The sequence below is a fragment of the Corapipo altera genome, unplaced genomic scaffold, assembly GCF_003945725.1.
Source record: "Corapipo altera isolate COAL_440 unplaced genomic scaffold, ASM394572v1 56, whole genome shotgun sequence".
NCBI lineage: Eukaryota > Metazoa > Chordata > Aves > Passeriformes > Pipridae > Corapipo > Corapipo altera.
In genome coordinates this window covers 4563666-4590525 of record NW_020884896.1, presented here as the reverse complement: position 1 = coordinate 4590525, position 26860 = coordinate 4563666, and the positions used below count along the sequence as shown (strand labels likewise).

At 50.4% G+C, this 26860-nt stretch overlaps 1 protein-coding gene across 6 annotated transcripts in view; it reads right to left on the bottom strand.

Annotated features, from left to right (window-relative positions):
• The window catches only part of DNMBP (dynamin binding protein), a 31347-nt gene extending 6474 nt beyond the window's left edge, over positions 1-24873 (bottom strand). The window contains exons 1-8 of one of the 6 annotated variants that reach the window (XM_027648065.1): positions 21676-22581; positions 20416-20638; positions 20131-20295; positions 18482-18660; positions 16135-16257; positions 13638-15581; positions 898-1085; positions 175-274 (exon numbers count right to left, since the gene is read on the bottom strand). In XM_027648065.1, coding sequence (XP_027503866.1) covers positions 175-274; positions 898-1085; positions 13638-15581; positions 16135-16257; positions 18482-18626 — 2500 coding nt within the window. In that variant the 5' untranslated portion in view covers positions 18627-18660; positions 20131-20295; positions 20416-20638; positions 21676-22581. Of the gene's footprint in view, positions 1-174; positions 275-897; positions 1086-1342; positions 1588-9499; positions 10758-13637; positions 15582-16134; positions 16258-18481; positions 18661-20130; positions 20296-20415; positions 22582-24257 lie in introns of those variants that run through there. The other 5 variants (XM_027648066.1, XM_027648068.1, XM_027648067.1 and 2 more) reach the window with 5 other exon arrangements.
• Positions 24874-26860: the final 1987 nt, after the last annotated feature.

Here is a 26860-nt window from a genome sequence, read left to right as displayed (position 1 = left end):
CATGGGGCAATACAGATCTCCCTGGCTTTGCTGTTGGATTGATGAGCGGCAACAGAGACCAGCAGGGAGAAAGTCAAGTCCCAGTGATCTTCTCCCACCATTTAAACTGTTATGCCCAGCCACTAGCAAAGCTCATCCCAGCCTTCTGACAAAAGTTAACAGCAGAATCCATACCAATGGCATCTGAAGCCTCCAAGGTGGACAGCAGCTGCTTGGAGAAGCTAATCACCATGTGGATGTTTCCAAAAAGGGCCTCAAAGTCTATGTTCTGCATCTAGTGAACGGGAAAAGAGATGTCCTGGATGGGGGAACAAGTCCAAGTCAGACCCAATAGCCCCCTCTTGCCCTCCTCCAACTCATCAGTCCTCAGCTTCACAGCAGACACCTGTTGCCACCTCCTTCCATCACAGTGACTTCTGCACACGCTCCCTTGTCCCCCAGTGCACTGAAACTCTTACTCCTAACGTGTCCTACCACAGTGTCCTCCTCTTTCCCAGCAATTCAATCCCCGCCTCAGTTCACCTTGTTTTTCTCGCTCTCCTCCCAATAATTCTGTCCCCATGCTAAGACTCCATATTTTAATTCTCCTGACAATGAATTTAGCCTACAAATCAAATGAAGAGGAACATTTCCTGCCCCAGGTAATGAATCTGTGATACTTGCTCCCAGGTCTCTTGCTCTCAGCAAGCCTGAAAGCTCAGCAGGATCTCAAAACAGACAGGCTATTGCTACAAATGCAAGGAGTTGCGAGAACCATCCTGTTCCCCTCGGCACAGCTTGAATTTCCTTTATGGGTTTCCATGCTGCTTGCTCGCCTCTGAAAACAAAATGGATTCAATATCCTCACCCCAATTCTCCAGTGCTGCACCACAGCCTGCCCTCCCTCCCAGCTTCTACCTGTGCCTGTTGCAGGGGCACCATGATTCTCTCCACGCACATCTCCAGGTCTCTGATATAGTCCCGCTCTGTCTGGAGCAGTTCCTCGATAACCTTGGACCTCTTCTCCAGCATCCTTTGCTCTGCGCTCTCAGTGGCGGCCGAGGATGTCTCCAGGGACGGTGTCTGGGAGGACAGGAGAGTCATCTCTGCAAGACAGACGAGCAAGATCAGCATGCTCCAACAAAGATGCAAGGACAGGAGACAAACAGCATCTGAACTGTGAACACAAGTAACCTGTGCGACTGACAAACACCAGTGCCGAGAGACCAAGACTGTCCATCCACGGGCCTTTCCAGAGCTGCCACCCCCGGGGCAGCAGGGAGCTCCGGCCTGCTCCACAGCCCACCCTCCCAGCACCAGGAACACTGCAATGCCCGGGCTTTGAGGGAGGCAGGCAACAAACCTGTTCCAGACGGTCCCCCCTGATGCCGGCCGGGCCCAGGCTCCTCTCCCACCCTCGCTCTCTCACTCTGCGGCTTCAGGAAGCTCCGCGGGGCTGAGCAGACACGGAGGGGAGCCCCCGGTTCCCAGGCGGACAATGGCGGCCGCCCCCCTCTCTCAGGCCGGGAACAGGGTCTCCATTCTGCAGCCCCCAGGCATTTCCATGGGAATGGCCGCGCAGGGCCCCGGGCACCCACAATGGTGCTGCCGCCGGCAAAGCCCGGAGCTGGAGCGCGGCCAGGGCGCGGGGCCGGGCCGCCCCCGGCCCTGGGTGCCTGCAGGGCCCGGAGCTGGGCGGCCCTCCTCGGCCCCGTCCACACACCCGCAGCCGCCTCTCCTCCTGGTTTTCTGTCCCACCTGCGGCTCCAGGCCGGCCCAGCCCCCTCGGTTTTCATTGAGACATTTTATCCCCCCGCAGATTCCTGGGCCCCAGCCGCCCCCTGCCCCACCTGCCTGCTTTTGAAAGCATGTGCCCTCTGGCCGAAACCACAGCCACAGCGTTCCCACCGCCACCTCCCCAGCCCGGGGGAGCCCCTCTCCCGCACCTCCCAGGGATATCCCTCCGGGGCAGGGTCTGGCCCAGGAACACTCAGGTCTCGCCCATTTCACGGCTGCTTTGCAGCACGGAGCCCCCCGAGCCACTCGCAACAGCTCAGCCTGCCTCAGGTACCCCATTTAGTATCAGTTGCTGATTTGACAAATGCCTGTCCACTCCAGCCGTCTCCCACGGATCCCCAGCTGCTCGCTCTCAATGGGATTTTATTAGAGTTGCAGACATGCCCCAGCTCAGACATTTCTAAGAATGTTTTTGCAGGACTGGCACTTTCAGATCTCCCTCTCCCTGACCTCTCTGGTGACAGCCTCAGGCAACAGGGGCTCAGCCTGGGAGACTCCCAGGGACACCCACCAGGGCTTGGGACATTATCCTGGTACCAAAGCACCCACGGTGAACAGCCCCAAGAGACCCCCATGCTCCCAGCCACTTCTGCCCAGGTGCTGGGCAGGCTGCAGGCAGACCCCAGCCTTGCCCTGCGGGGTGATGGCAGTAACCAGCATGGGAAATTGCTGCCTCAGCCCAAGCACCCTGCCTACTGCTCAGCCAGGCTGGGCTTTTCACACTGAAACAACCTGGGAAAGAAAAGAAGAGACCCAAGCTGAGATGAGACCCATAATTATCTGAAACCATCGCCAGCCCTTTCAGCCCTTCCCATTGCAGAGCAGCATCGACAAACAGAAACCATGAGCATCAGCATCAAACATCAAGTTGTCACAGCTACCTGGGCTGAGGGCAAACTGCTGTGCTGCTCTGCAGAAAGAACAACATCAAAATCATTCCCATTTCCAGCCGCGGCAAATGAGAAACCCGGCTGGAAGACTCAGAAGATGCCCTCGATGCAGGAGGTAAGATACCTGTCTCTGTAAGCTTCGCCTCTGCTGCCCTGCTGTGAAATCTAGCCTGGGGAGAGGCAAAACGGCTAGCTCAACAGAGGAGCATTTAGTGACACAACCAGCGCTACATTTAGAAGGCAATCATTGGGAAGAGAAAGCCTCACTGATTCCTACTGGCAAGTATCCTTAAGAGTACCCCTATCAGAGCCTTTGCATAAGGGAAAAGGCTGGTTTCAGCTAAGTCAATAGCTGTCTTGGCTTGTTTCCACCAGTCCCTGATGATAAACTTTATCAACCCAAAAGCAGCAGGAATTCACAAGGAGGGTCTGGGAGCAGCCGCTGGGTTTAACATTTGCTGTTTGCATTCCCACAGCATCTGCAAAGCCTCAGTGGCAGGCCAGGCCCTGCTGTGCAAGGTCCTCTACAAACACTCACAGGGATATCCTGCCGGAGACACAGCACTTGGAGCCTGAACAGACAGAAAAACCTACAGGAGGGACAACTAAGCATCAAGATAATAACAGTCAGCAGGTCTCTGTGGCTCAGAGAGTTAAGGAAATAACAACAAATGAGTTATTTTAAAGAAATATATATATTTTTTAAGGAATGGCATTTCTTTTCAAGGAGAGCAAGCTCAAGTGGGAAAGCAACCTGGAAGAAACAGGAAGGTGTTAATTTGCAATGCAAACAGGTGTGTGAAACCCAGAGAAGGTGGGAGGGCGAGAGGATACTACTGCATGGGTGGGCTAGGAAGAATCTTGAAAATGAAAACCAGCCAGAATAACAGCTGGAAATGACCCATGCATCTTTCCATATGCTATGATGGACATGATTGTAAAACCCTTTCAATTATATTTTCTGTGTCCTGCCATTTCATGCCCCAAGAAAACAAATAAAGTGTCACAGCATTTGGGAAGATAAATGGAAAGGATTACATTTGCCTTGGTCAAAGAATAGGACTTTGTATTTATATGCAGGCAAAATGCCACCAGACGAAGCTTTTTACAGGACACCTCAGGAGCTTACCGTACCACCAAACAACCCTGCTGTACTCCCAGCCTTAGCCATAGCTAAACTGCAGTCACACCATGTATCTGGCTCCAGCTCACCAAAACAGAGCTGGGGATGTCCAGCACTGCTGGCAAACAGAGCAGCTCCCCATGCTCCACCAAGCGAACCCCAGGCGAGTAAATCTAGGTCAGGCCCTTACAGAAAGTGCCCTGCGGCAAAGATTCAGACAACACTCCAGCTCCACGACACCCTTCTTTGGCAAGTCTCAAGTCTCTGCCTATGGGAGGGAAATTAAAGCCTTCCCTGCACAGATTTTAAGCTCACAGTAGTCATCAGCTCAGCTTGGTTGACCTGGCATAATGCTGGGTACTAGTTCTACTCACTTACACTGTATCAGTATTTGCATTATTTTGAAAACTCATACAAATTAATTCTCCTCTGGTCTTCCTGGTCTTTCTGAATATTTCAAAATCCATTCAAAACCAAGGCTACATTGCAATCAAGTATCTTAGGACTTTTGCAGTTTATCACTAGTCTAGCATCCTCCTTCAGCAATGAACTCAAAAGTCCTGCTTCTTTCCAAACACTCGTAGTTCAAAATTTTCAAATACAGAATTTATTTTTAATATTTGGCTCTTCTATCTGACCAACATGTGTAACTTCGTATTTGTTTCTGATGCGTTTAAAAACTCTCACTTTTTGTATTTCATACTATCTGTTGCTTGTCATCAATTTATTTTTTCCTGTTTGTCACACATTCTTGTATGTCTAATAGTAGTTTTCCCTAAAGGAGGCTTATTAAGAATTTATCTAAACCCACCAATTTCACAGGTTTGAAACTGGTTTTGGTCATCTAGTAAATGTATTTTGAACATAGCTCTATTTCACTTCACAGATTTTCTATTTAAATGTTACCTTTCAATTTGAGTCATCATGCCCATCAATTTTTAAGGCATTAAGACCACAGCTAGAAGAGACTCTATTAGCCTGCAGGAATGCGACTGGTATTTCTAATGAAGCCACCAAATTCCGATCCAGTGACAAATTCAAGTTTACCCATGACACAGTTGCCAAATGGGCATTTAGAAATACATTTCCAAAAACAATGTTCTCAGTTATGATTTTCAGAGGCTCAGATTTTGTTCTCTTGTAGGTTTTGCTCTGTAATTTGCCTCTCTAAATTCAAACCTCCTAACATCATTTTCTCTATCCCCTTTGGCAAATTTGCGACACGTCCTTGGCTCTCCAGAATGGTCTGATGGTCTGCGACAGCCTCCCAGGAGCACCTGCTTTTGAGCTGTCCTAGTACGCCTGCAGAGCCTTGAGAGATTCAACACTAGCTCACCCTGGAAATGAGGTGTCAAGCTGGAGCACATTCCCACTTCTGCCCTTCCCCTGGAAGCTGTGATTTACTATCACAATCACACGGCTCATCCTGCTCGTCTGAGAAATGCCACTGTCATCAACTTTCTTCCAATTAACAAAAACTCCAAATTCTTGTTACCTAACCTCCTCGTGGGTGCACACATGCAATTAGAGGTTTTCCCTGCCCCACTCTGGAAGCAGAGTTGACCCACAAAGACCAGATCCAATGGGATGCATGTCCACCACGCACAGGCTGCAGGGCTCCCCCGAAGGTCTGCATCGCCCCCCAGCTGCTCCTCGTCAGGGCTCACCTGCCAGCATCCCCCCGTGGCTCGGTGCAGCCTCGCAGGGCGCACAGGCTGCTAAGGCGATCCGCACAGTCTGCAGAGGGAGGTGCTGCCCACCCGCACCGGGTCGGCGAGCAGGAACCTCCGTGGGAGATGCACCCAGCCCCGAGGCAAGCCCAGCCCCAGGTTCACAGCTCAGCAGAGTCAAGCAGTGAGTCAGGACAAAACAAACCAGCTGCAAATATTTGAAGTATGTGGAGGCCAGGAGGGGAGGAGCCGCTGCCGATCATGAGAGGGGAGGCGATGAAACTAGGGCAGGGAATAATTAATCTGAGCAAAAGGCTAAACTCGCTGCCAGGAGCAGGATCTGGCTGGGGTGGAAACTCTTACTCTGGACATTGGTAATATGCCAGTGAGCTGAACAGGAACAGAATGGGGATGCTTTCCCAGGGCCACTGGAATGGCTTGATGTCAGACTTACAGCCTGCTTGGTGGGGATGTTTCTGCGCCAGGTAAGATCACAACCATCACCCCAAACAGCCTGTGGTTGCCCAGACAGTCCCACGGCATTCAGTGTGAACAGGGGATGATCCCAACCCATGACACAGAAAAAAAGTGAAGTAATATGATGGTGTACAAAGAGCTAACCTAAAACTGAGGCAGGGCATCAATGAAAGTGTGAGCAAAGACACTGATGGAAAAAAGAATGAAAGCTGAAAGTTCTTTAAAAGGATGTTTTAAATACATAATCCAAAAAACATCAAGAGAACAGTATTGATGAAAAATCTGTCCTGCATTCATGCTTCAATAAAGGCAGCAAATATAAATTAATGAACATAGAATAACACATAATAGACACTAGACACACCAGGAACTCTGAAGAAAAATTCTAAAAGAAAGATACAAAGAAAAATCCATGGATGATAGAATTAAGAATTCAGTTTTATTTTTTTAAATGAGGAAATAAAATGCTACTTTATAATAGACTTATTTCCATCCAGGACAAAAAAAAAACCCTTACAATGACACAATCCCACAAGTAAGCAGATATAATAAAATTTTTTGTAAGCCTGGCAAAAAAGTAGAATTATGCAATAAATATTCTGTCTATTTCTTTCTATAAAGTAAAAAGAAGACCTTGCTAACTGGTACCTTGAAAACTCACTGCCAGTAGAGACTATCCAGAAAAGATGGCATTTCTAATCAGGTTCTCCAGAGACTGTATTTAGTTAATCCTACAAAAGATTTAAAGTAAATGGAAAATCACTGCTGTCACGTAGAGAACTGAGCATCAATTCAACAGGATCACAAATAAAGATGAGGCATATGAGTCACTGAGTGATCCAAGGTACCCTGAATAAGATGGAATTATTCAAACCAAGGAGGTTTAATGCAGACAAATGCATTAATGTATTAATGGGGACAAGAAACACAGCCACACACAGGACTGTATTCTGGGGAGTAATTCTTTTGCTTGGCCAGCCAAAACTCATCAGGAGTTTCCCAAGTGCTGCACAGGAGCACAGCAAGGTAAATGGTGCAAGCAAGTGCTGACACTCACCCAGAATGTGAAGTTCACTGTTTTAAAAGAGTCTGAACTGACAAATGAGTGAGCATCAGGAAGAATAAACACTGAGAGGTCTTCCTGTGAGTCTTTGACATGAGTATTTTAAGACTCTATTCACTGCAAAGAACTGAAGACTAAAAAATTACTTAATTACAGTACCTGCCTCAGAAGAATATCCATCAACTAAAAAGCTCTAATTTAGTAGAAAAAGGTTGGACTTCAGAGCTGAAATGCAACACATTAGCATGTAAAAGCTTTAAGAGTGATGGTGACTAAGCAGCAAAACTATGACAGGGTTCTCCTTCTGTTGATGTGTCAGGCAGACACATCTGAGTCTCATCCCAGAAGAGGTGCTCTAACCAAGTAGCTGTCACCAGGTTACACCGTAGAGAAATCTGTAAGAAGTGTGATAATCCCACTTGCAGAAAAGATCATCCCTACTGGTCTGGAAGTGTTCAAGGCCAGGCTGGGATGGGGACTTGGGCAACATGATCTAGTGGGTGGTATCTCTGCCCATGCCAGAACTAGATGATCTTTAAGGTCCATTCCAACCCAAGCTACTCTATGATTCTCTGATCTCTTACTGGGGCTTTCAAGTCCTAAATTCTGTTACTCTGTGGATGGAGGGGGAACCTGTGAGAGAAGTGGACAGCACTAGAAAAGGTGCCTGCAGCACAGACAGAGGGAAAACCAGAGCTGACTTTTTCCTGCCAGGTGGGCAGGAGGCTGTCTGCTGCCAAGCACAATGGGAGGTCTTTTGGGGAGGCTCCCGGGTGCTGGTGGGGTCTTACATTGAGGCAGCTGCATCAACAAAGCATTACATGCCAAGAAGGGCTGTTGCTGGTCCAGCACTGTGCCCTAGCAGGGCAGGAGGACAAATGTAACAGACAACTGCAGCCAGAAACAGGCCACAGGATGAACATAAGAGTATTTCAAATACCTAGAGCCCTTTCCCTCCTTTCCTGCTGTGGGATACTGGTGCTGATGGCAAGGGCATCCTGCCCTGCACCTCTCACAGCCCCTGAGACTACCACAGTGGGGAAAAATTCAACAACCCTCAAAAGGGAAGACTTTCACTCAGCATTGCTGAGTCCCTTCAACTCTAGCAGAAGCTGGACAGGCCAGCACTGCTCCAGCCTCCTAAGGCTTTCTGGACTGTGTCCCACCCCACTCCCTGGCCCCTCCTGGCTCCTCTGCTGCCCTTTGGACGTCTTGGCACTGCAAAGCCTCTCCCTTCCCTCACCCTGAGGACACAGCTGAGCAAAGTCCCACCCTAACAGAGCGGCCTGAGAGTGCAGAAACGCAGCTACCAGAGCCTGCTTAATCAAAAGGCTTAATCTCCAAAGGACAGACTTCATGTTAAGGCAAAGGCAGTCGTAGCCTCCAGCTTTGCCAACTCTTTGGCCATTGCGCGGTTTTCCTTCGCATTTCAATCCCACTTCACAGAGAGTTCACACACACAGCTACCACAGACAGACACTGGCAGAAAAGGCACGTAAACAAACAGTTTTCAGACACACAGCTGCCCAACAGGGAACCCTGTCCATCAAGAAGGGCTCCTTTAGTCCCTCTGCCCAGACCTTAACACCTTGTTGCCACTTCCTCAACACACACTAATATTCTTGCAAGAACAAGCCAAGCTGCACAAAGCTGTCTGCAGCTGACTCTGTCCCAGCCACAGCATCAATGGAATGATTTTGCCCATGCCAAGACAGCTCAGGCCTTTCACTTTGGTATTTCTCCAGCTCCACAGTGCTGGTTGATGGGACTGGAGACCTGCGGATAGCTTGGGGACCCAGGACATGGAACTGCTGTAGCACAGGCAAGGGAACACTGCAGTAGCAAGGGGCTGGCGATGCAGAGGATTCCCAAATGTGACAGCCCCCCAACATGCAGGTACCTCAATGTCCTGCCCATGTGCATTACACAACTACAAGTACTTGCTCTCTGCAAGAGAGAGTGCTACACCAACTTCCTCTACTTCCTGCTTCATGCTGCCTGTGATCAGCTGCCATACTCACACTCTGAGCCAGGAATTGGCTCCTAAACATCAAATCTGTTCACAATGGGTTATAAAAGCAAAACAGGCAGTGGGAATAACCCCAGCATCCCACCCTTTCCCACATGAGGAACCTCCTCAGGACCCTGAGAGACTAGACAAAAGAACAGGGCCACAAGTTTTAGGGTGTACCTAAAACACTGGGAGCACAGATGGAAGAGCAAGAGAAAGGACAGCAGCAAGTCTGTGTTGCCTGTGCTTCCCTCCCATCTGGGCCTCTGCGAAATCTGCTTGCAGGGCAGATCAGCAATTGTGCAGAGGGGTAACGACCATGATGCTCATTTCAGCAAGTCCCATTTCACCAAGTCCCAAGCAAGCCTTCCCATGAGAGCCCCGTCAGTGCTGGCCACTCCCACCTGTGTCAGAGTCCTGGTGCTGCCCCAGTGCCAGGGCAGAGCACAGGCAACACCCAAGGCAATTGCCCACTATTTCCCCATGTACCTTGCTTTTTCTTCCTGGTCTGCACAAACTCTGAGTGCCGCAGGGCACTGGGAGCCGTCCGTCTGTAGAAGCTGTTTCGCTGCAGCACAGAGCCCACCCTGTTTGTGTCCTCGGCCTCCTGCTCCCAGACCTGGCTCCAGTCCGGCCGGCCCGTGCGTACCCTCGAGTGCTCTGCTCCACTGCTGCTCTTGGCCGGCATCCCAGGCCCTGGGGCTGCTCCTTCCAGCTCCCCACAGCCATTGGAGTCAATGTCCCACATCTGGAACTGTGTGTAGCAGGTACCTGACCTCAGGCTCACACTACTGTCTCCTGAGGACCTGTCTGCCAAAGCAGGAACTTCACAACCTCTGTCCAGACTGCTGTGGTCTATGACATGGCCTTTGGGCTGCCTGTGCCGTTCAATGTCTTCTTGGTCTACCTGGTCCCCGATACCTACACACTGCCTTTCCTGATCTCTATATGCCCCAGAGCCTCCATCCTCTCTATACCACCTTTCCCCTTCCCTATATACTCGATTGCCTCTGTCCTCTCTATACTGCCTTCTTCTCTCCCTATACTCCCCAGAGTCACTCTCTTGTCTATACCACCTTTCCTTCTTCCTATAATATCTTTCATCCTCACTATAGTCCTGATACCACCTTCCCCTCTCCCTATGGCCTTCAGGGCCTCTATTGCCTCCATACTGCATTCCCCCCTCCCTGTACTGCCCAGGTACTCTGTCCTCTCTGCTCCGCCCTTCTCTTATCTCAGAACTGCAGTTTCTGTATTGAATGTCCTCCTTCTCGTACGCCCTGTAGTTTCTACCCTCTGTATCCTGGCTTTTGCCTTCCCAACCACCATCTGCTCTCCTGCAGCCCATGTACTGCACATCTCCCTTCCAAAAACCTCCACAGTCTACATTCATGCTCCGTTGGTCCACAGAGATGCCTTCTCCTCTCCTGTAACTGTCCCAGCCACCGTCTGCTCCCTGGCTGCCTGAGTACTGCCTCCTTGTCGCCCTGGGTCTGTCATTGCAGCCAGCCTCCCTGCGCAGCGCAGCCACCCCAGCTACGTCCTCTCTCCGTATGGCACAAGAGTCCTCATATTCCCAGCTGAGGAGTTGCCGTTCCTGTCTCGGATCTTCCATGCAGTGTTTCGACCCAGGATAAGAGCACATAGTCCTGTGGGGTATGGAGCAGGGGCTAACTCCCCTCGCTGTCTGCTCCCTGAACCCAAGCCCGGGCTGACGCTGTTTCTCTGCTCTGCTCCGGTGCTCCCGTCCCAAGTGAAATGCAGGTGCTGCTTCCTGAAACCAGTCAGCAAGGGTAGGAGGAGGCGCAGGCCCAATCACTGCCAGCCCTGGCCTCCTCCACCTGCTGCCCAAAGTAATCAGTAACCAGCCCCGAGGAGGGAAGCCGAGGCTGGGCAGGCTCTCGCTGCCCAAACCGGCTCTGCGGCTTTGCCAAAGCCTCTCCTCAGGCAGCTCAGAGGCAAGAAAGAGGAGGGCACTGGAGCAGGCAGAGGCCCTGCCCCAGACCAATGTCCTCAGGGAAGGGAAACAGACTGTGTGTGAGACTGCAGGAAGCCACAAACCAGAGATGGGATACCAGGTCTCCTTCCACTGCCTTCACATTCCTAATTGCGTGGAGGCTAAATAACGCGGTCTAGAAGAGGCTGGGCTCTGCTCCACACCTCGCAGGGGCAAACTGAGGCCTTCAGGCTGCCCCTGGCTCAAACCTGATGCTGAACCCATCCTTTTCCCAGTCCTCACCCACAGTCACTGGAAGATCAGGAGAGGAGCTGCTCCCTGCAAGACAGAGCCCCCCCAGTAGTGCCTACACAGTGCCATGCAGCCACAGCTGCCTGGTTCCCTGCTCCGGGGTGAACAGCTGGTCTAACTGCTGACAGGAACAGCCTTGAAGGGATTACCTGTCTTATGGAGTCCAGTGCCAACACAAAATATAAATTTTCAGGAGGCTACAGAAACACGCAGTCTAGTAACATCTCTCACTGCAGGGCACAGCATATTCCCAGTTTTCCATGCCAAATGCAGAGCTCCTATAAGAAACCAACAATGCCCTACATGCCCTAGACAGAAAGCGTGGGAGTCCATGGATGTCATCCATGTCTCAGGTTTTTTCAACACTTGTTAGGAATGCACAGCCCATGCTCTGTGCTGGTAGAAGACAACAATAAAACCTATGGACTCTCCTACTCCAACTGCAGGAGGGCAAGTGCTAATCCTGCCCAAGCCAGGCGAACCCCCAGTGTGCACAAAGACACACCAAAGAAGCAATCTGACAATTTTAAACGTGTGTTGTAGAAAACCACATACTTTCTATATGTGGTTTGGTTCTATATCCCAAAGGATAGGCTGGATTCCCCCAAGACTACACCAGCCCTGCTTTGGTTGCTGGTCAAAGCTTAGTGAAAGCTTTTCTCCCACCACTGTGCCTCCATGTTCCCCTAACAACAGCAAGGCAGAGGTCACGCCTCAGGCATGGCACAAACTCATTTTGGTGAGCTGATGCAAAACCCTGTTACTGATCTGGCCTGCTGCACTAAAGCTGGGCTAGGGAGCCTGAGACATACTCTCTGGCTACACTCAGATGCCGCAGGAAGGATGTGACAAAGCTTAGGCAGAAAACATCTTTATCACAGGACCAGAGAGGTTACTTACAAATCCTCAGGTCTCTTTGAACTGGTGAAAAATCCTCTAGGACTACTGAGGGGATACTAACTTGAGGATGTCTCAGGATAGTGCATTAGTTCTTGCTTAAAACTTCCAGTTTCAGGAACCAACAGGGCACAGGTTTTACAGGATCTGTCCTCTGCCAGGAAGCACTAGGATGGTAAGAGAAGTTTCCCAGGAAGATCCATCCCATTAGAAAAATTCCCTTGAGATTCAGCCTAGAGTTTTCTCTTCCTACCTTCAAGTTATTTCGTCTTGTCTCATATCCTCTAAGCCTCCTTCCAAGCGTCCCTCTTGCACACCGCTGATGTGGAGGCTGTTTGTCACCCTATTTTCCTGGCGCACCTGAATCTGCCTTCATTCCCATGTGCTCTGCATCAGACACGATCGTGCAACAAAGTGCCTGGGCTTCCCAGCACTGATAAAGCGGTGGGCGGATGGAGGCAATGAAGTCAGAGTGAGTAATCCCCAGGCAGGAGCTGGCATTTCACTCCACCTCCTGAATGCAGTGCCCACATTTCCTGCACATCGTGGGTTTCAGTAACAGAACTGTGGTGTCAGAGCTCCTGGGAGAAGCTGGGGAAGGGACTGTCGATAAAATGTATGTGGTCTCATCTTTATACTTTGTCTACTGTAATACCAAGTGTAACATAATTAACAGCACTGATCTTTACATGGCATCTTTGGGTTTCAGAGGCCAAACGTGCTGATATAATCATCGCAAATTTCTCTTCCGTGACTAATTTTTTGAGGCTTCGTGGACAAAAGTTATCTTTCCAGCTAAAGATTTGCCACAATTTAAAGCTCTTTGTTGCTGTCACCAACAGCACAGTGTCATTTTCCTATCTAGGACTCCATGGATGGCAGAAGCACAGGGTCAGGCTTTACTTTTTGCCCACTAATCCTTCACACTCCCAGGCCAGGTTCAGTCCACTTCTGTGCATCCACTCTGATCTGAGTGACAAGGCCCCACAGGTCTGTATCACCACCAGAACAGAAACCACAGGAAACTCAGTGCCCTGACAGGCTGATGGCAGTCATGCCACAGACATCAACTCAAATCTCAACTGCAGGACCATTAGCAAAGCCACTCTGAAGCTGCTGCTCACTCCCCTACAGCTAAGAGGGGATGACGCAGGGAGGCTGAAACTGCAGCAGCTCTGCTTTTGCTTAATAGCAAAGATATACTGGGAACGGATCAGATGAAGACTCTGGACGGATGGTGGGGCCAGAAGAGGAGATGGGAGAGTTGGAAGGAAAAGTGGGTGGGGAAGACTGGGGCAAAGGGATGTTCAGAGAAAGACACTGATTCTCTAAAGCAAAATCATGATGATTTGTACTGCAAGACTGCTTACAAAATTACCAGGAATTAAAGAAGGGGATAAAAGACTGGTTTCAATAGTGTCTCTAAACAGCAGGGGCAGCTGCCCCCTGAAGAACCCCCATCCCATGCTGCTGTAGACTCACCTCTCAGCTCCTGCAGCTCCATGCTGAGGCTCTCAATGTTGGAGTCACAGAATTCAAGGTTTTCCATGGTCTCTGCTCTCAGCAGCTCATCCTGCTGCTCCTCCAGCATCAGGCTTAGCTCAGCACGGGTCTTGCCATAAGCTTCCAAGTCTCGCTCTACCTCTCCAATCCTAGTCAGCAGAATGGAGCAGGGGGAAGCTGATCCTGCCTGTGTCAAGTCCTCACGTCCCTCCTCCACCCGCTGCTCTGGGGCGCTGGGCTGAAGCTGTGCAGGGGCCACATTTTTCCGCTGGTTGCCTGATGGAGGCCGGGGTGCAGGCCGGGAGGGCTTGACCGAGAAGGACAGAGACCTGCCTTTGGACGTTTGGGCACCCAGCATGTGCACAGGGGTTGTCGCAAGGCTGCTGGGCCGAGGAGGGGGTGGCCTCAGGGCTCTCCTCCTCTCTGTCTGCCTGGAGTGGGGGACAGACACAGGAGACCCACGGACAATGTCCTTCTCAGAGCTGTAGTCCAAGATAGAGAAATGACGGGAGACCTTGTTCTGCTCAGCACTGGTACTTGACAGACTCTTCTCAAACTGTGCCAGCTGCTCCGTCAGTTTGGAGTCAAGGTCTGTGCAGCTGTCCCCTTGCACTGCAAGTGGGCAGCACTCCCCCCAGCTCCCAGCCCATGTGTCCAGGCCCACCTGGGCAGCTCCTGAGCTGGAGGAACAGGGCTTGGACTTCTCCTGTTGACTGTCCATCCAATTGTCTAGATCCTGGGTGCTGCTCTGGATCTCCTGGGGCTGGGATGCTGCCCAGCTGTTAGAAGATGAAATTGCCTGGCTCCTGTAAGGATCTTGGGGGACGTGGGAAGCCTGCAAGGGCACAGCGGGACTGTCTCCATCGTGCTCGAGCAGAGCGTGACATTCTGATTTTCCTGAGGAGGCTGAAATGGTCTCCCCAGGCTCCAACTCACCTGCTTGGCCAGGCCTGTTGTCCTGTGGAGGAGGCAGCTGAGCAGAGAGGAGAAGGCCATTGACGGTCTTCATGCAGGCAGAGGGGAGAGAGTCCACTGGACCTTTGGGATGTAGCCCTTGGTGTCCTGTGCTGGGAAAGGCCTGATGCTGTCTCAAGTCAGTTACAAGAGGACCCTCTGACCTCCCCACCTTGTGAGACAAAATGGTGGCAGGCTCAGGGTGTGCAGCCAAGCCCTCTTCCTTTTCCCTGCCATCTTTCCCTAGCAAAGGAAGAGCTTCAGAGCAGGTGTTTTCTGGGTCTTGATGGATGGAAAATCCACAGCTGTCTCCACTGTGCAGATCCCCGGCACACACCTTTACCCTGCAAGGCTCAGAGGCTTCCAGCCTCACAAATCTGTGTGGAAAGATGCCACGTTTTCCTCTCAGCTCCCCCTCCAGCCAGCCATCCTCCAGAATGCCAACAATCCGAATCCTGTCACCCACATCAAAATCCAGTTCCTTGGACTCCATAGCTTGGAACTGATAGAGGGCAACACCATAAGTGTTCCCTGGCTCCTCGTCCTCCTTGGGGGGCATCTCCACTGTCCCATTGGTGTCACAAGTCCCAGTGGGCTCTGGATCCACTGAGGTTCCTGGTGCTCGCAGAGGAGTAAGCAGTTCCACAAAACCCTCTGGAAAAATGCCTCTGCAGCCTCTGAGCTCACCTTCAAACCAGCCAGGCTCTGGGACACCAACAATGTTGATTACATCCCCTTCCCTGAAGTCCAGTTCCTCCTCTAGCTGAGCAGACAGGTCCATCAGGGCCCGAGCTTGGCCCAGTGAGTAGGCAGGCACCTCCAGGAGAGTGCTCTGGGACAGCTGACGTCTCCGAACTGAAAGGCACAGCTCCCGCACACATGATGAGGGGAAAAAGCCCTTGGAACCCCAGCTGCTCCGGCCCTGGAGCCAGCTGGAGGCCAGGGACCCCTCCAGGATCACCAGGTCTCCTGCAGAGAATGACAAACACCAGTTCAAAACTGCTCTCGTTATTGCTTCCCACCTCTTATTCTTGCCTTCCTGTGACCCTCCTGGCTGTGGGTGAGGTCTGGCACTCTGCGAGAGCACAGTGCATGCTGGGGATGCACATGACAACAGGATGGGGTAAGGCATGAAGTATCAGCAGCCTCTTGCACACACATGTAAGATACACAGTTTTGGCTGCAAAGATACGAAGGTGCATTAAAGCTTTGATTTCTCCCCCAAATGCAAGTCTAAGATTTGGGTATTGGAGGTCAGTTAAAAGGCAGCTGTAAATTTACTACGATAGGTGACTCCAACTTCTGGAGTTTCATGAGTAATGACAGATCATGAGAAACTGGTATCAGAGTGGCAGAGGCCCAGAAGTTTGTGGTGGATTTGACAAGACCCATGTCATGAGGTACTAGGAAGTTCACCTCTCTCTTCTGTCACTCTAGGCAGGATGCTGTGACTAGGTTCATCTGTCTGGAAGGACAGATGAGGCTTATGAGCTGCAAATCAAAGGAAGGGAATGGAGATTACCTCTCTGCAATGATAAGCTCCCTGGCTCTTGAGATGTGAAGTCATTGGTACAAACAAGCAGTTTTTCTCCCTGCTTCAAAGGAGGAATATCCACAGGTTCAACAAAGCTGCTAGGAAACTGCCCTAAAAGGAGAAGCAGTTGTCAGCAATGAGTCTTTCCTGTAGCCCACCACTACAGCCACCCTCCTTCCAGATTTTGGGATCTATTTATCTCCAGCTGAAGGAAAATACTTATTTATCCTGGGTGCCTCAATAGCATGGTGGAAGAGGAATGAGTTTGGGAGTGAGGAATTCCTGAGGTTTTAAATGCTTATGAACTGACAGAGAACAAAAAGCTTTCTGCCCTCAGATCACTCCAGGCAACCAACACACCGTGTTCATCACTGGGACTGTGCCATCACCATGGAGCTTCTGGGAACAGACATACTAGGTTTTCTCTGCTTTTACTGCTTCCTTCCCAACTCAGATCCAGATGAGAATGAAGAGATCCATAGTGCTGGATGCTGTTTTCTGACTGGGCATATCCACATGGTGCTCCTGCCTCTATAAGGCTTGGCCCCCGTGCAGCCTCGGCACAGAAGTCAAGCCACCACACTGAGGATGGCCAAATCGGTGAGTCACAGGCTCTGTCACAGCTTCAGCACTGCTGAGACTCCAGGGACCTCCCCCACATTGTCACTCTGTGCACTTGTTTCACCATGGCTCCCATTGCTGGATGCCCAGCTATTCTGAACAGGCCCCAGCCAGGCAGTGCAGAGCACACTTGTTGGTCATCACAGGATACCAGTCAGCTACTAATTTCAGTCCTGGAGAACAGGACATGGCAGAGCCCACTGCAAAGGCCACTAAATTCACTCATTCCTATATAATGTGATGGAGTATAGGCTAGTAGCACTTCCAGCATTCCCTCTTACTGATCCAGTATTTTCTAATAAAACCTGGAAACACCATATCTTAGACATCCAGAGCTTAGCACTGGCTTTAGGCAGTTTGACATCCACCAGCCTCAGCTGCTTCCTTCACAGTTTTAACCAGTTCTACCTCTTTTTCCATGTCTTAGTTTCCTGCTCTGTGGAAACAACATAATGCTGTTAGAAAGGAAGTCATGGAGTTACATTAATTATTCCACAGTAATTATTCCAGAGTAATTAAGCACCTTCACAGCTTCTATTCAAAAGTGCTTTTCTAATCCCCTACAACTTCAGCTTAGAAAGCTGGGCAGAAAACTACAACAGCTGTTCCAAGAGAAAGCAGGAATGCAAGTGGGGTTTGAATTAAAGGTCATTAAAAACCATTCAGTTTGACTTCAGCACTTCTTTTTATCTTTGAGCTACAAAACACATCTGTTTACTATTCCTTAATAGCTTCATCTGCTTGAGAACAACCTCACCACTGGAAGACAAAACTGTGGTAAGAACTGCAGATGTAATTTTTGCCCAGTGATTTTGGCAGCAGCAGCAGGATCAGGCACATTTGTTCAATGTCATTTATCAGTGACATGTAGCACAGGAGAGAAGTCCTCTCAAACTTTGCTCCTGTCCATTTTTGTTTTAGACAGTTTGTTAGGAGAGCTCAGACTGCTGCTACAATAGCAGCTCCATCTCTACAGGCAGGGATGAAACTCCAGTCCCATCCTCCTGCTGAAGACAGAGGCAGGCTTATGATTTGAAGTGGCCTGGTTTTCCTCTCCCTGAGAGCTCACACATCCTCTTAACATCAGTATTAAGATGATAAAGTGCTGCCTAAATAGACTGTTTCACGACGAGAATTTTGCTGCTTCAGAAGTTTCTCACACCCCTCCAAAAGTCTGAGACTTGCACACTACTTCAGGCACACACATACTGATGGCAGTTTGTGCAGGAAAATGCTTTGAAGCGGAAAGCAGGAAGTGGGGCTGAGTCAGAGGACTTGGGGGGACACATGGACTCTATTGCTGCATCTCCAACTGACTTGACCTGACAAGGTCACTTGGATGCGGATCCATTTCCAGTTTCAGTGCATCTGTTTCCCGTCACTCATTCCACTGCCATGGCAGGTCAGCACACAAAGTAGCCAGGAAATGGGCTGTCTCACCACAGGGAATGGAACAACCAGTATTGTGAAGCTCTCGTCTTCTCAAGAACTGACCCTCCACTAATCTCTCTCAAAAAACAATAAACAAGCTGTCTGAATAGTTGAGGCAAAGCTGGCAGGCAACCTGCACCCTCAGTCCCAATCAAAGTCCCATGAAAGATTTAGTAAATCAAATCAGGTTCTGCACAGTGCTGGCCAAGGGAAGGGGTGCTCATGGAGTGGATGTTTAGCTGACACGTGTATGGATCCAGGTGCAGACACTTCCAGCTCTTACCTGTGACACCTTCCTTCTTGCCAAGGAGCCAGAACTCGTCCACCACGGCCAACACCTCGATGACATCTCCCACGAAGAGGGGCAGCTCTTCAGAGACGCTGGGACAGAAATCAAAGACTGCCCGTACCACGGAGCCAGCCTCCATTGCGCAGGGTCTGAAGGCGGATCAGTGCCTAAGGCTGAGACAGTGAGAAGTTTTTTAGCAGCCAGAAACACCTGAAATTATCACATATATGCTCAGAAAGTAAAACCCTTCCTGAGCACAAGATGCACAGGAATAGGGGGGGGGGTTGTGTCCTGAGGTCCCCGACACCCCTTGCCATATGCTGCAGGATCCAAGGGTCTCCAGCAATGCAGCCCCTGTGGTCTAAGCTGCCTTGCCCAGCCCCTTTGGCTATCTCTGTAGTGCCACATATTTGTGCTGTAAGGGGGGGGAGAAGCAGCAAGAAATTTGGAAGTGAATTCCCATCAGGAAGGAAGCAAGAGGAGGGGAGGAAACTCAGCATTTCCCTGACATACAGCGCAGGGCTCTGAGCCCGCCAGGGCCGGGTGGGCAGACAGCACCACCCACTTGCATGTCCCACCACACATGCTCTGGCAGGATGGGCACAGGAATCCTCCTCCCCATGCCATCAGTCAGGGCCACAGGAACCACATGCTGAAGCAGTGTCACACTTCTGGCCCAGCAAGAGAAGAGGCACAAAGTCCACTGAGGCCAGTCATGCCACTGTCCTCCTCCCCACTGGTGAACTCTTCCCATCCCCACCTGGGCTGACTCTGCCTGAGCATCCTCAGACCTGACTGGAAATATCCCTTCTGCCTTCTAGGTACCAAGCTCAGTCATCCCCTGGGAGGCATCACCATGGTTCTTGGCAAAAGCCAAGCTGAGATGAGGGTATAGACCCTGTCCAAGGCTCTGAAAGCCAAGGCTGAAACTCCCTTGGCAGGAGACCTGAGGGCAGGCAAAGACCTCCTCAATCAAGGGCCATGTCCTGAATTCCCCCTTCCTCCAGAAGTGGCTGCTGAACCAGGCTCCTGTATCATTTCTGATTTTCAGCCTCATCATCAAGGCAATACATTGCACCAGGGCAGCAGCAGTCCTGCAGCTTAAGCTGCTCGTTCACCTCCTCCCACATTCCTTGGAATGGGAACTAAGAAATTCATCCATCCAAAGCAACCAGGAACTTTAAGATTATTCCTCAACATCAACACCTCAGGCTAGTGAGTGTTTGCCTTCACTTCCTGTCCCACTGCAACTACAGGCACAGGATGGCGCTGCCAACACCTCTCCGAGGTGCTTCCAGAGCCCTGCCCTCTGTGACGCTGGGATGTCAGCATCTTCCCCATCAGTCCCCTTGGCACAGGCTGCTTTCCTCCCACATCACAAGCAGAGTCCCTGCTCTGTCCATTTGGACCCAAATTCCCTACAACGAGACCCAATGTCCTCCCTTCTCCAAGTGCCTCTAAGTGCACAGTGAAGGATCACACTCCAAGCACTGCCCAGCCGGTGATACCCGTCCCTTGGGCAGCACGGCTTATCTAATCACCCCGCCCACCTAACAGCACAAAGAGCACAATGACAACACAACATAACACACAGGGTCCCCAGGGACCCCATTTCTCCATAGAGCCACACACACACAGCCCACCTGAGCCCTGGAGAGTCAGGAAGAGGGGAAGCTAACACAGAGAAGAGAAAACATCTCTGCTGATGAGGTGCAGCAAACTTCCAGTGAGAGTGCCAGTGGGGGATCCAGCCAGGGAAAGGCTTTCTGCTGACGGGACCACTCTGTTTATCCAGTCCGACTCACCTCCTGGGAACAAAGCGGGTTTGTACTCAGCAGGAACAGCTTCCTCAGCATGTCTCTCCCCACCCCCATGCCATGCCCCTGCTGCAGCCAGCATGCTGTGCCCTGGCCCCTGGCCACCCTCACCTCTGCCGTCCCATCCGTTGCTCCTATTACTCTCCACTGCCTTCCCCATAGCACGTGGGCTCCTTGGGACACAGGCTGTCCCTTTGTCACCAGCTTTGTACTGGCTGTACAAACAAAGAGCCCAATATCCAGCAGCAGACAGCACTCTGCCACCAAAAAGAGATGAATGGACTGGAGTGAATCAGGAGCACAAAGAGCTGCAGTTCAGGATAGCAGAAACCTACTGAGGCGGAAGGAGTAACAGTATTAAAAACATGACCATGTGGAGCAGGGAAAAAGATGGAAGAGCCATCAATTAGCTGGGAAATACTAAAGACAAGTAAGGATCCTTGGGCTGTGTGAGGTGGGGTGGCTGGGACATGCTGCTGCATGCTGGGAACAGGAGAGCAGCAGCAACAGGCACAGCAGTAGCAGGCCCTTGCAGGCGCCCGGGGCTGCTCTCCACCTCCCAGACAGGCTGCCAGCTGAGCTCAGGGTCCTAGGAATCCTTGCCATACTCAGAATATTCAAACTTCACTGCAACACCAGACAAAGAGGTGAAAAGGCACTATAGGCATAATTGCTGCCTCAGGGTAGTTTCTCCAGGAGCACATGATGGTATAGTAAGATTTCTTGCATTTCTTCTGTCAAACTTGTAATGTAAGAATGGGCTGAGGCATGCAAGGATTACAGCATGTGTGCTGCAGACCCAAACCCTGGCTTTGCTGCAGCCACTGCGGCTGAGGATATGGCCCTCCCACTGATCCTGCCCATGAGAACAGGAGTGTCACTTCCTTAACACACCTGCAGCTCTGGGGACTCATCATTAAAATGTGCAAGATTTTCCAACGAGACAGAAGATTGAGAGTGACAGGCAGGACTGCAATTGCTCCACCATGTATATATTAATTATGGTTATAATAAAACACTAACATATTCATGTCAAAAGCATTCCCTGAGAGGTGGCTTGTAAGAAAGTGTGAAGTAACTTCTAAAACTGCCAAAAATGAATCCCACCAGGCTCATGTTCCCTCAGCAGTACCAAGAAGAGCAGGATCACTCCCTGACTCCATCCAAGTCTAGACAATATGCCCCTGTATTTGCAAGCAGTGAATCAGTCTTGTGGGGTTTGCTTGCTCCATGACAAGAATTGAACACAAAATATTATGTTTTCTGGGACCTTGGCCTCGTCTTACTCCATGCAGTGCTGTCTGCCAAATTTTCTACAAACCCCCAACTAGAGAAGGAAGCCTCCCAACATATTCCAGACTGGAAACTTACTGAGTCCAACTCTTCAGGCTAAATAGCGGGCCCGAGCTTCTCCCAGATCCACCCTAGATGTGGTGAAAACAAACATTCAGCAACAGCTCACGAAGAGGCTCCAGAAGGAAGAGCAGATTGCAGGGAGAGCAGGGCTCCGTCTGTGATCCCCCGTGAGTCACGGCTCCTGACAGCTGGCCAAGCACCATCCCCTCTCACCTTAAGGATGGGTGATCCCTGCCTGCCAGAGGGAAGGAGGGAGGGCTCCGCCACAACTGAGCAAGCTCAGGGATTTCACGCTGGAGGAGGTCAGGACTGCGGACTCCTGCCCCCACCCAGCAGCAGACCCGCATCCAAAGAGAGCCTCACTGTCAAAGTATGAAGTTGTGGCGCAGTAGCAAACTCACCCCGCTGAGAACACACGGGCTCTGTCTCGCTGCCTGATCCTGCACAAACCAGGTAACGTGTTCCTGGCACCCGACTGCAGCCTGCCTGGTGCTAAGCTCTGGGCCTGACACAAAAGCATTGTGCAGCAAGGCAGAGAGCAGATTCCCAGAGCATTAATCACTGCCACCAGCCTGCCTGCATGCTCAGCACACAGTAACATTACCTCCATGGAAGACTGCCTATCCCATTTTGCCATTATCTCTGGAGCGTGTCTGGTCCAGAATGGGCTGATGAAAGGAGGGGCCAGAATGAAATGATGGCTATTAACTCTGTTACAGTACTGTTTTGAGACCTTAGGCACAGACTGGATCAAGTCACCACAGCCAAGAAAAGGCATTTGCACACAGACTGACAGCTTCTTGTATCCCTCCTCTCTTTTGCAGCTGAGATTGTGCAGGGTAAGAAATCTCAAACAACAGACTCACCAGCATCACAAATAATGGTCAGGCACTTGTCAAAGTACCATCACTTAGATGGAAGCAGACCTACTAAAGATGCTGAGGCAAGGATTTCAACCACTTAAGAGATAAGGCAGCAATGTGAAGAGATGATTTTAGGCTGATTACAAAAAGTATTAACAGCCCCAGAAAAAGGAGAGACCCAAAGGGTTTGAAGACAGCTAATCCAGTGGTATTCCCAAAGGGCCGCTCAGATCATGAGATAAAAAACAGTAATGGATGGATGCCACAAATTAGAAGCAAGGCAACCAAACTTAGCAGGTGCTATCACCACTTGTTTCCCCTCTCAAAGATACATTTCAGTTTCTCATTGAAGAAGTAGCACTGACTATGGTCAGTATGACAGCACCATAACTGAAAAACTAATGTTTCACCAACAGACCAAAATGTGCCGTGTGGGCTTCCACAGGCACACTGGATTTGCACAAGAGGGACAAGTGGATTCTTGTGCAGCAGATGTCTCAATCTCTTTAAAAATCTTACATCCTGCATGAGCAGTAGACCAGGAATGGGTCAGACTCACAGAAATGTACAAAAAACAAGCTTGTCACAGAATTATTAGAGAAATTAATATTAAAAATATTAAACAAATACTGCCAGTGATATTTTTTAAAAACTAAACCCCCCTGCATTTCACCTACATCTTTTCATGCCTCTTTCCACTCATTATAGCTTAATGTCTGTTCACCGGAAACACAATCCACTCCCAGAGACAGAGACACCCCTGAGCCCTGTTCAGTGCACCCTCAGGCTGCTGGATCTGGCTTTGACAAGAGATATGCTGCAGCTCTCACTGCACTCTTCAGGATCAATACACAGTACACAATGGGAGGGAAACAGGAGTTACACTTGGCTTCACACATCATTGTGTCAAGAACAGAAGCTTACTAACTACATGCTGAGGCATTTCTACCTTTTTCCTCTGTTCCTCCTCACGTTTTCCAAATCTGGACAGCCCTCCTTCCCTTCTCCATACCCCACTGCATCTGCACAGCCTGCACAGTCCTCATCCACACTTCTAGGGTAGGACATTACCTGCACACCAGCATGCCCTGACAGCTCTTGCCAGCCTTCAGAGCTGTCGCCACATACAGTGACTCTCCCTGTTCAGAGCAGAACATGTTGCTCTGTAAAGCTCCCTGAAGTCCTTGCATATTCCTGGGTGGAATAAACAATACCCCGTTGAGCCAAGCTGCCTGGGCCCCAGCTGGAGATGTTGCCAATGCAGGGACTGCAGCTCTGGCAAACTGCAGAGCTGACCCTATGAATCTCAACAACAGACGACACAACAAGCAGGACAAAAACCCAACTAATGGTGTTGGGGAGAGGAGCCTTCTCCCACCAGGGAAATGCTGATTGCTGCAGCTTCTTGTTAGGACATGCTGCTTGTCTCAGCAGATCCCAAAGAGTCCCCCTGCTGAGCTTCACACAGTGGGAAATGAGATCTCTTCTGCACTCCACCTCCTAACCACATATGGCTCCCAGGAGGAAGAGGAATCTCCTCATTTCAAAAACAAATAGCCTCTTTTGCTTTGTCTATTACCTGATATACTAAACATCATTGAAATTAATTCATTTGAGTTCACCAAGCATTACAGAACCAGCACTACCAAGGGCAAGGGCTGCTTAAGCAAGCTCTGGCCTACCACCACACATGTGGTGGTTTGGGGTATTTGCCATGGGAGCTCTGCCACGTACCACACAAGTCATTGAAACCACTGCTTCTCTCCAGCTGGGCTCTGGCTGTCACAGTGTTCTCACTGGCTCCATTTCAGGACGTGGCTGAAGGCAGGCTGGTCGTGTTTGTGGGGGGTAAGTGTGGTGTGGGGAGGAAGAAAGAGGGGCTTGTGCTGGACCAGAAGGCAAGCAAATGAAAGTCATCTGGAAACTAGAACACAGCATCAATTTTTAATGCAAAGCAGAGCACCTTGCCACAACATGTGAGCAAGACGACTGTGATGGATATTTAACCTCTGGCACTGGGGACCTAAGCACGCAAAGACCAGAGCACCAGCTTAGGTGACAAGGGTTTCCCCAAATTCTGTACGGAGTGGCTGCACACACCTTACAGACCCTGTTACCGAGTCCTGTCTTCTCTCACCCCAAGGTGCACGGTTGTCTCTCTTGCCATTTTTTGTAGATAGACTAAAACAATACAACTTAGAAAAAGGAACAGAAAAGACCTCAAGAGCAGCACCACTTCTGCTGTGCAGTACCCATGGCTGGGCTCCTGGGGGTAAGTAGTATACAATTACAAAATTAGTCATTACACTTTGAGCACATCTAAAACAAGTTGAACTGGGGTACAAGGACATTCCTTAACACTGTAGCACTTGACTTTGCACCCTGAACAATATTCTTCAAGATAACTTTTGGACAGAAGCCCATTATGATGCATTGATTGCTGGGCAGGGAGTCCAGAAATCTGGAAATTATTCGAGTTTAACTTGGAGCTGTGCTCTTAACCCTCCATCACTCCTGTTCTGCACTGCCTGTCCAAAGAACCTAAAGCCCCAGCAGGGACTCTGCTGATACCTGGACCTCTTCCTTTCAGAATGCCTAGGTGCTCCTGCAAAGGAAGCAAAGAATTTTATTTCCTAACAGAAAGGTTCTAAAAATAAGACAAAGTAAAAGCTGTGTCACTCAGGAGTGGGGTTGAGCAACCCTTAGAATGTGATTAGAAATATACTTTTGCTGGAAGATGAAGGGAAATTACCAGTTAAGGTAGCAAAGTGCTAAGGTAAGCACAACTCAAGGTGTCCCATGCAAGCTCATATCACCACTGTCACAAAGTCTGCCCAAACAGTCATCCACTGCAGGGACACTTCACCTGCACTCCGAACCCTGAGATGTCACACAGCCACACCTCACATGACAGCTTGCAGAGGTGGTGCCCTGCAAAGCTTTGTCACTCTTTTCCTCTACCCTACTCCTCAGTTCCTCCCATCCTATTGCCATTTTAACAGTTCTTAAAAACTGTTGTACATTTATACTAGTTTTTAATGTCGCTGCTAATTCTAAGCGGAGCAGCTGGAGAGAGAAGCGAAACCTTTGGCTTTGGCAGAGCAGAGGATTTCACGAACAGAACAGCAGTGGCCAGCTCAGAGACGTGGGCATTACTGGCGCTACGGAGGGCCTCTCACACAAGCAGGACGCATTTAGACACTGCCCAGCACGACTCACAGCCAGAGTGAGTCAAGATGAGGGGGCTGATGGTGACGTCTTGCAGCACGGCACAGAGGCTGTATTTGGCAAAGCATCTGCAAAACTGCAAATTCTGTATCTATGAACTCTTTCAAACAGAGGAAGATAGAATTGCAGTGGAAGCAAAGGAAAGGATGGCAGAGGCAATGGGAAAGAGAGCCTTTTCAGAAGAAACTGAAGGTTATGGAATCATGACAAACCTCGAAACAGATGTTAATGCTTATGACACAACTAAAGGCTTCCTAGGTACTAGGGCAAGGAGAATGAGACGTGAAAGGACAGAGGTGGGGGGAGTACTTCAAACACCAGGAACAGCAGCAGAGGTGTTTGAACGCAGAGGCCAAATTGCATCAAGGACAAGATCAGCTGAGGCACCAATTAGGGTCAGCAAAAGGTACACCAAAGCAGCAGCAGCTGCCTCTCAGACTGTGCTGAGGGTGACCCAAGCCCCCATCCCCTAGCAAGGCCACTGGAGGAGGCACCTCCAGTTCATCTCTGTTAAAGTATAAGGCAACTGTGTCAGGCTGAGAGCTATGCAAGAGGGATTTGCATTTGCTGGAATGAAAACAAATAGGGAACTCTCTTAAGTTTCTCTTCTCAGGCTGGCTCAAACAGAGTGGATGGCCTTAGAAGAGGATGTGGGAAAGGCACAGGCTGCAGCCTGGAGTTTCTGCTATCTGTGTACCACTTGTACCACCTGTGCCACCCTTCACCAGTGCTACCACTCCAGGCTCCCTGCACTAGACCACTCTGGGACACCTACATTGTTTCTAAAGGGCAAGCTGCTCCCCTAAAACCAGCTACCTGCCTGGGGGGTGGCCACCCGGGTTACCACTGCCTGCATAGACACAGCTTAAGAGACCACAATCCCAAGGGATGCAATATGCGGGGCAGAAGGGCGGTTCCCGCTGTGCCGCACAGCTGCTCCGTGCTGCCGAGGTGCCCAAAGTGCTCCCTGGGCAGCATGGGCGCTGCGGGATGGAGCCGGCGGGGCACGGCGAGCACACAGCTGGGCACCCAGGGCTGGAGAGCCACACGGTGCCCAGCCCAGCTGCCGGGCGAGGAGAGCGCACCCACCCGAGCTTGCAGCACCTCCC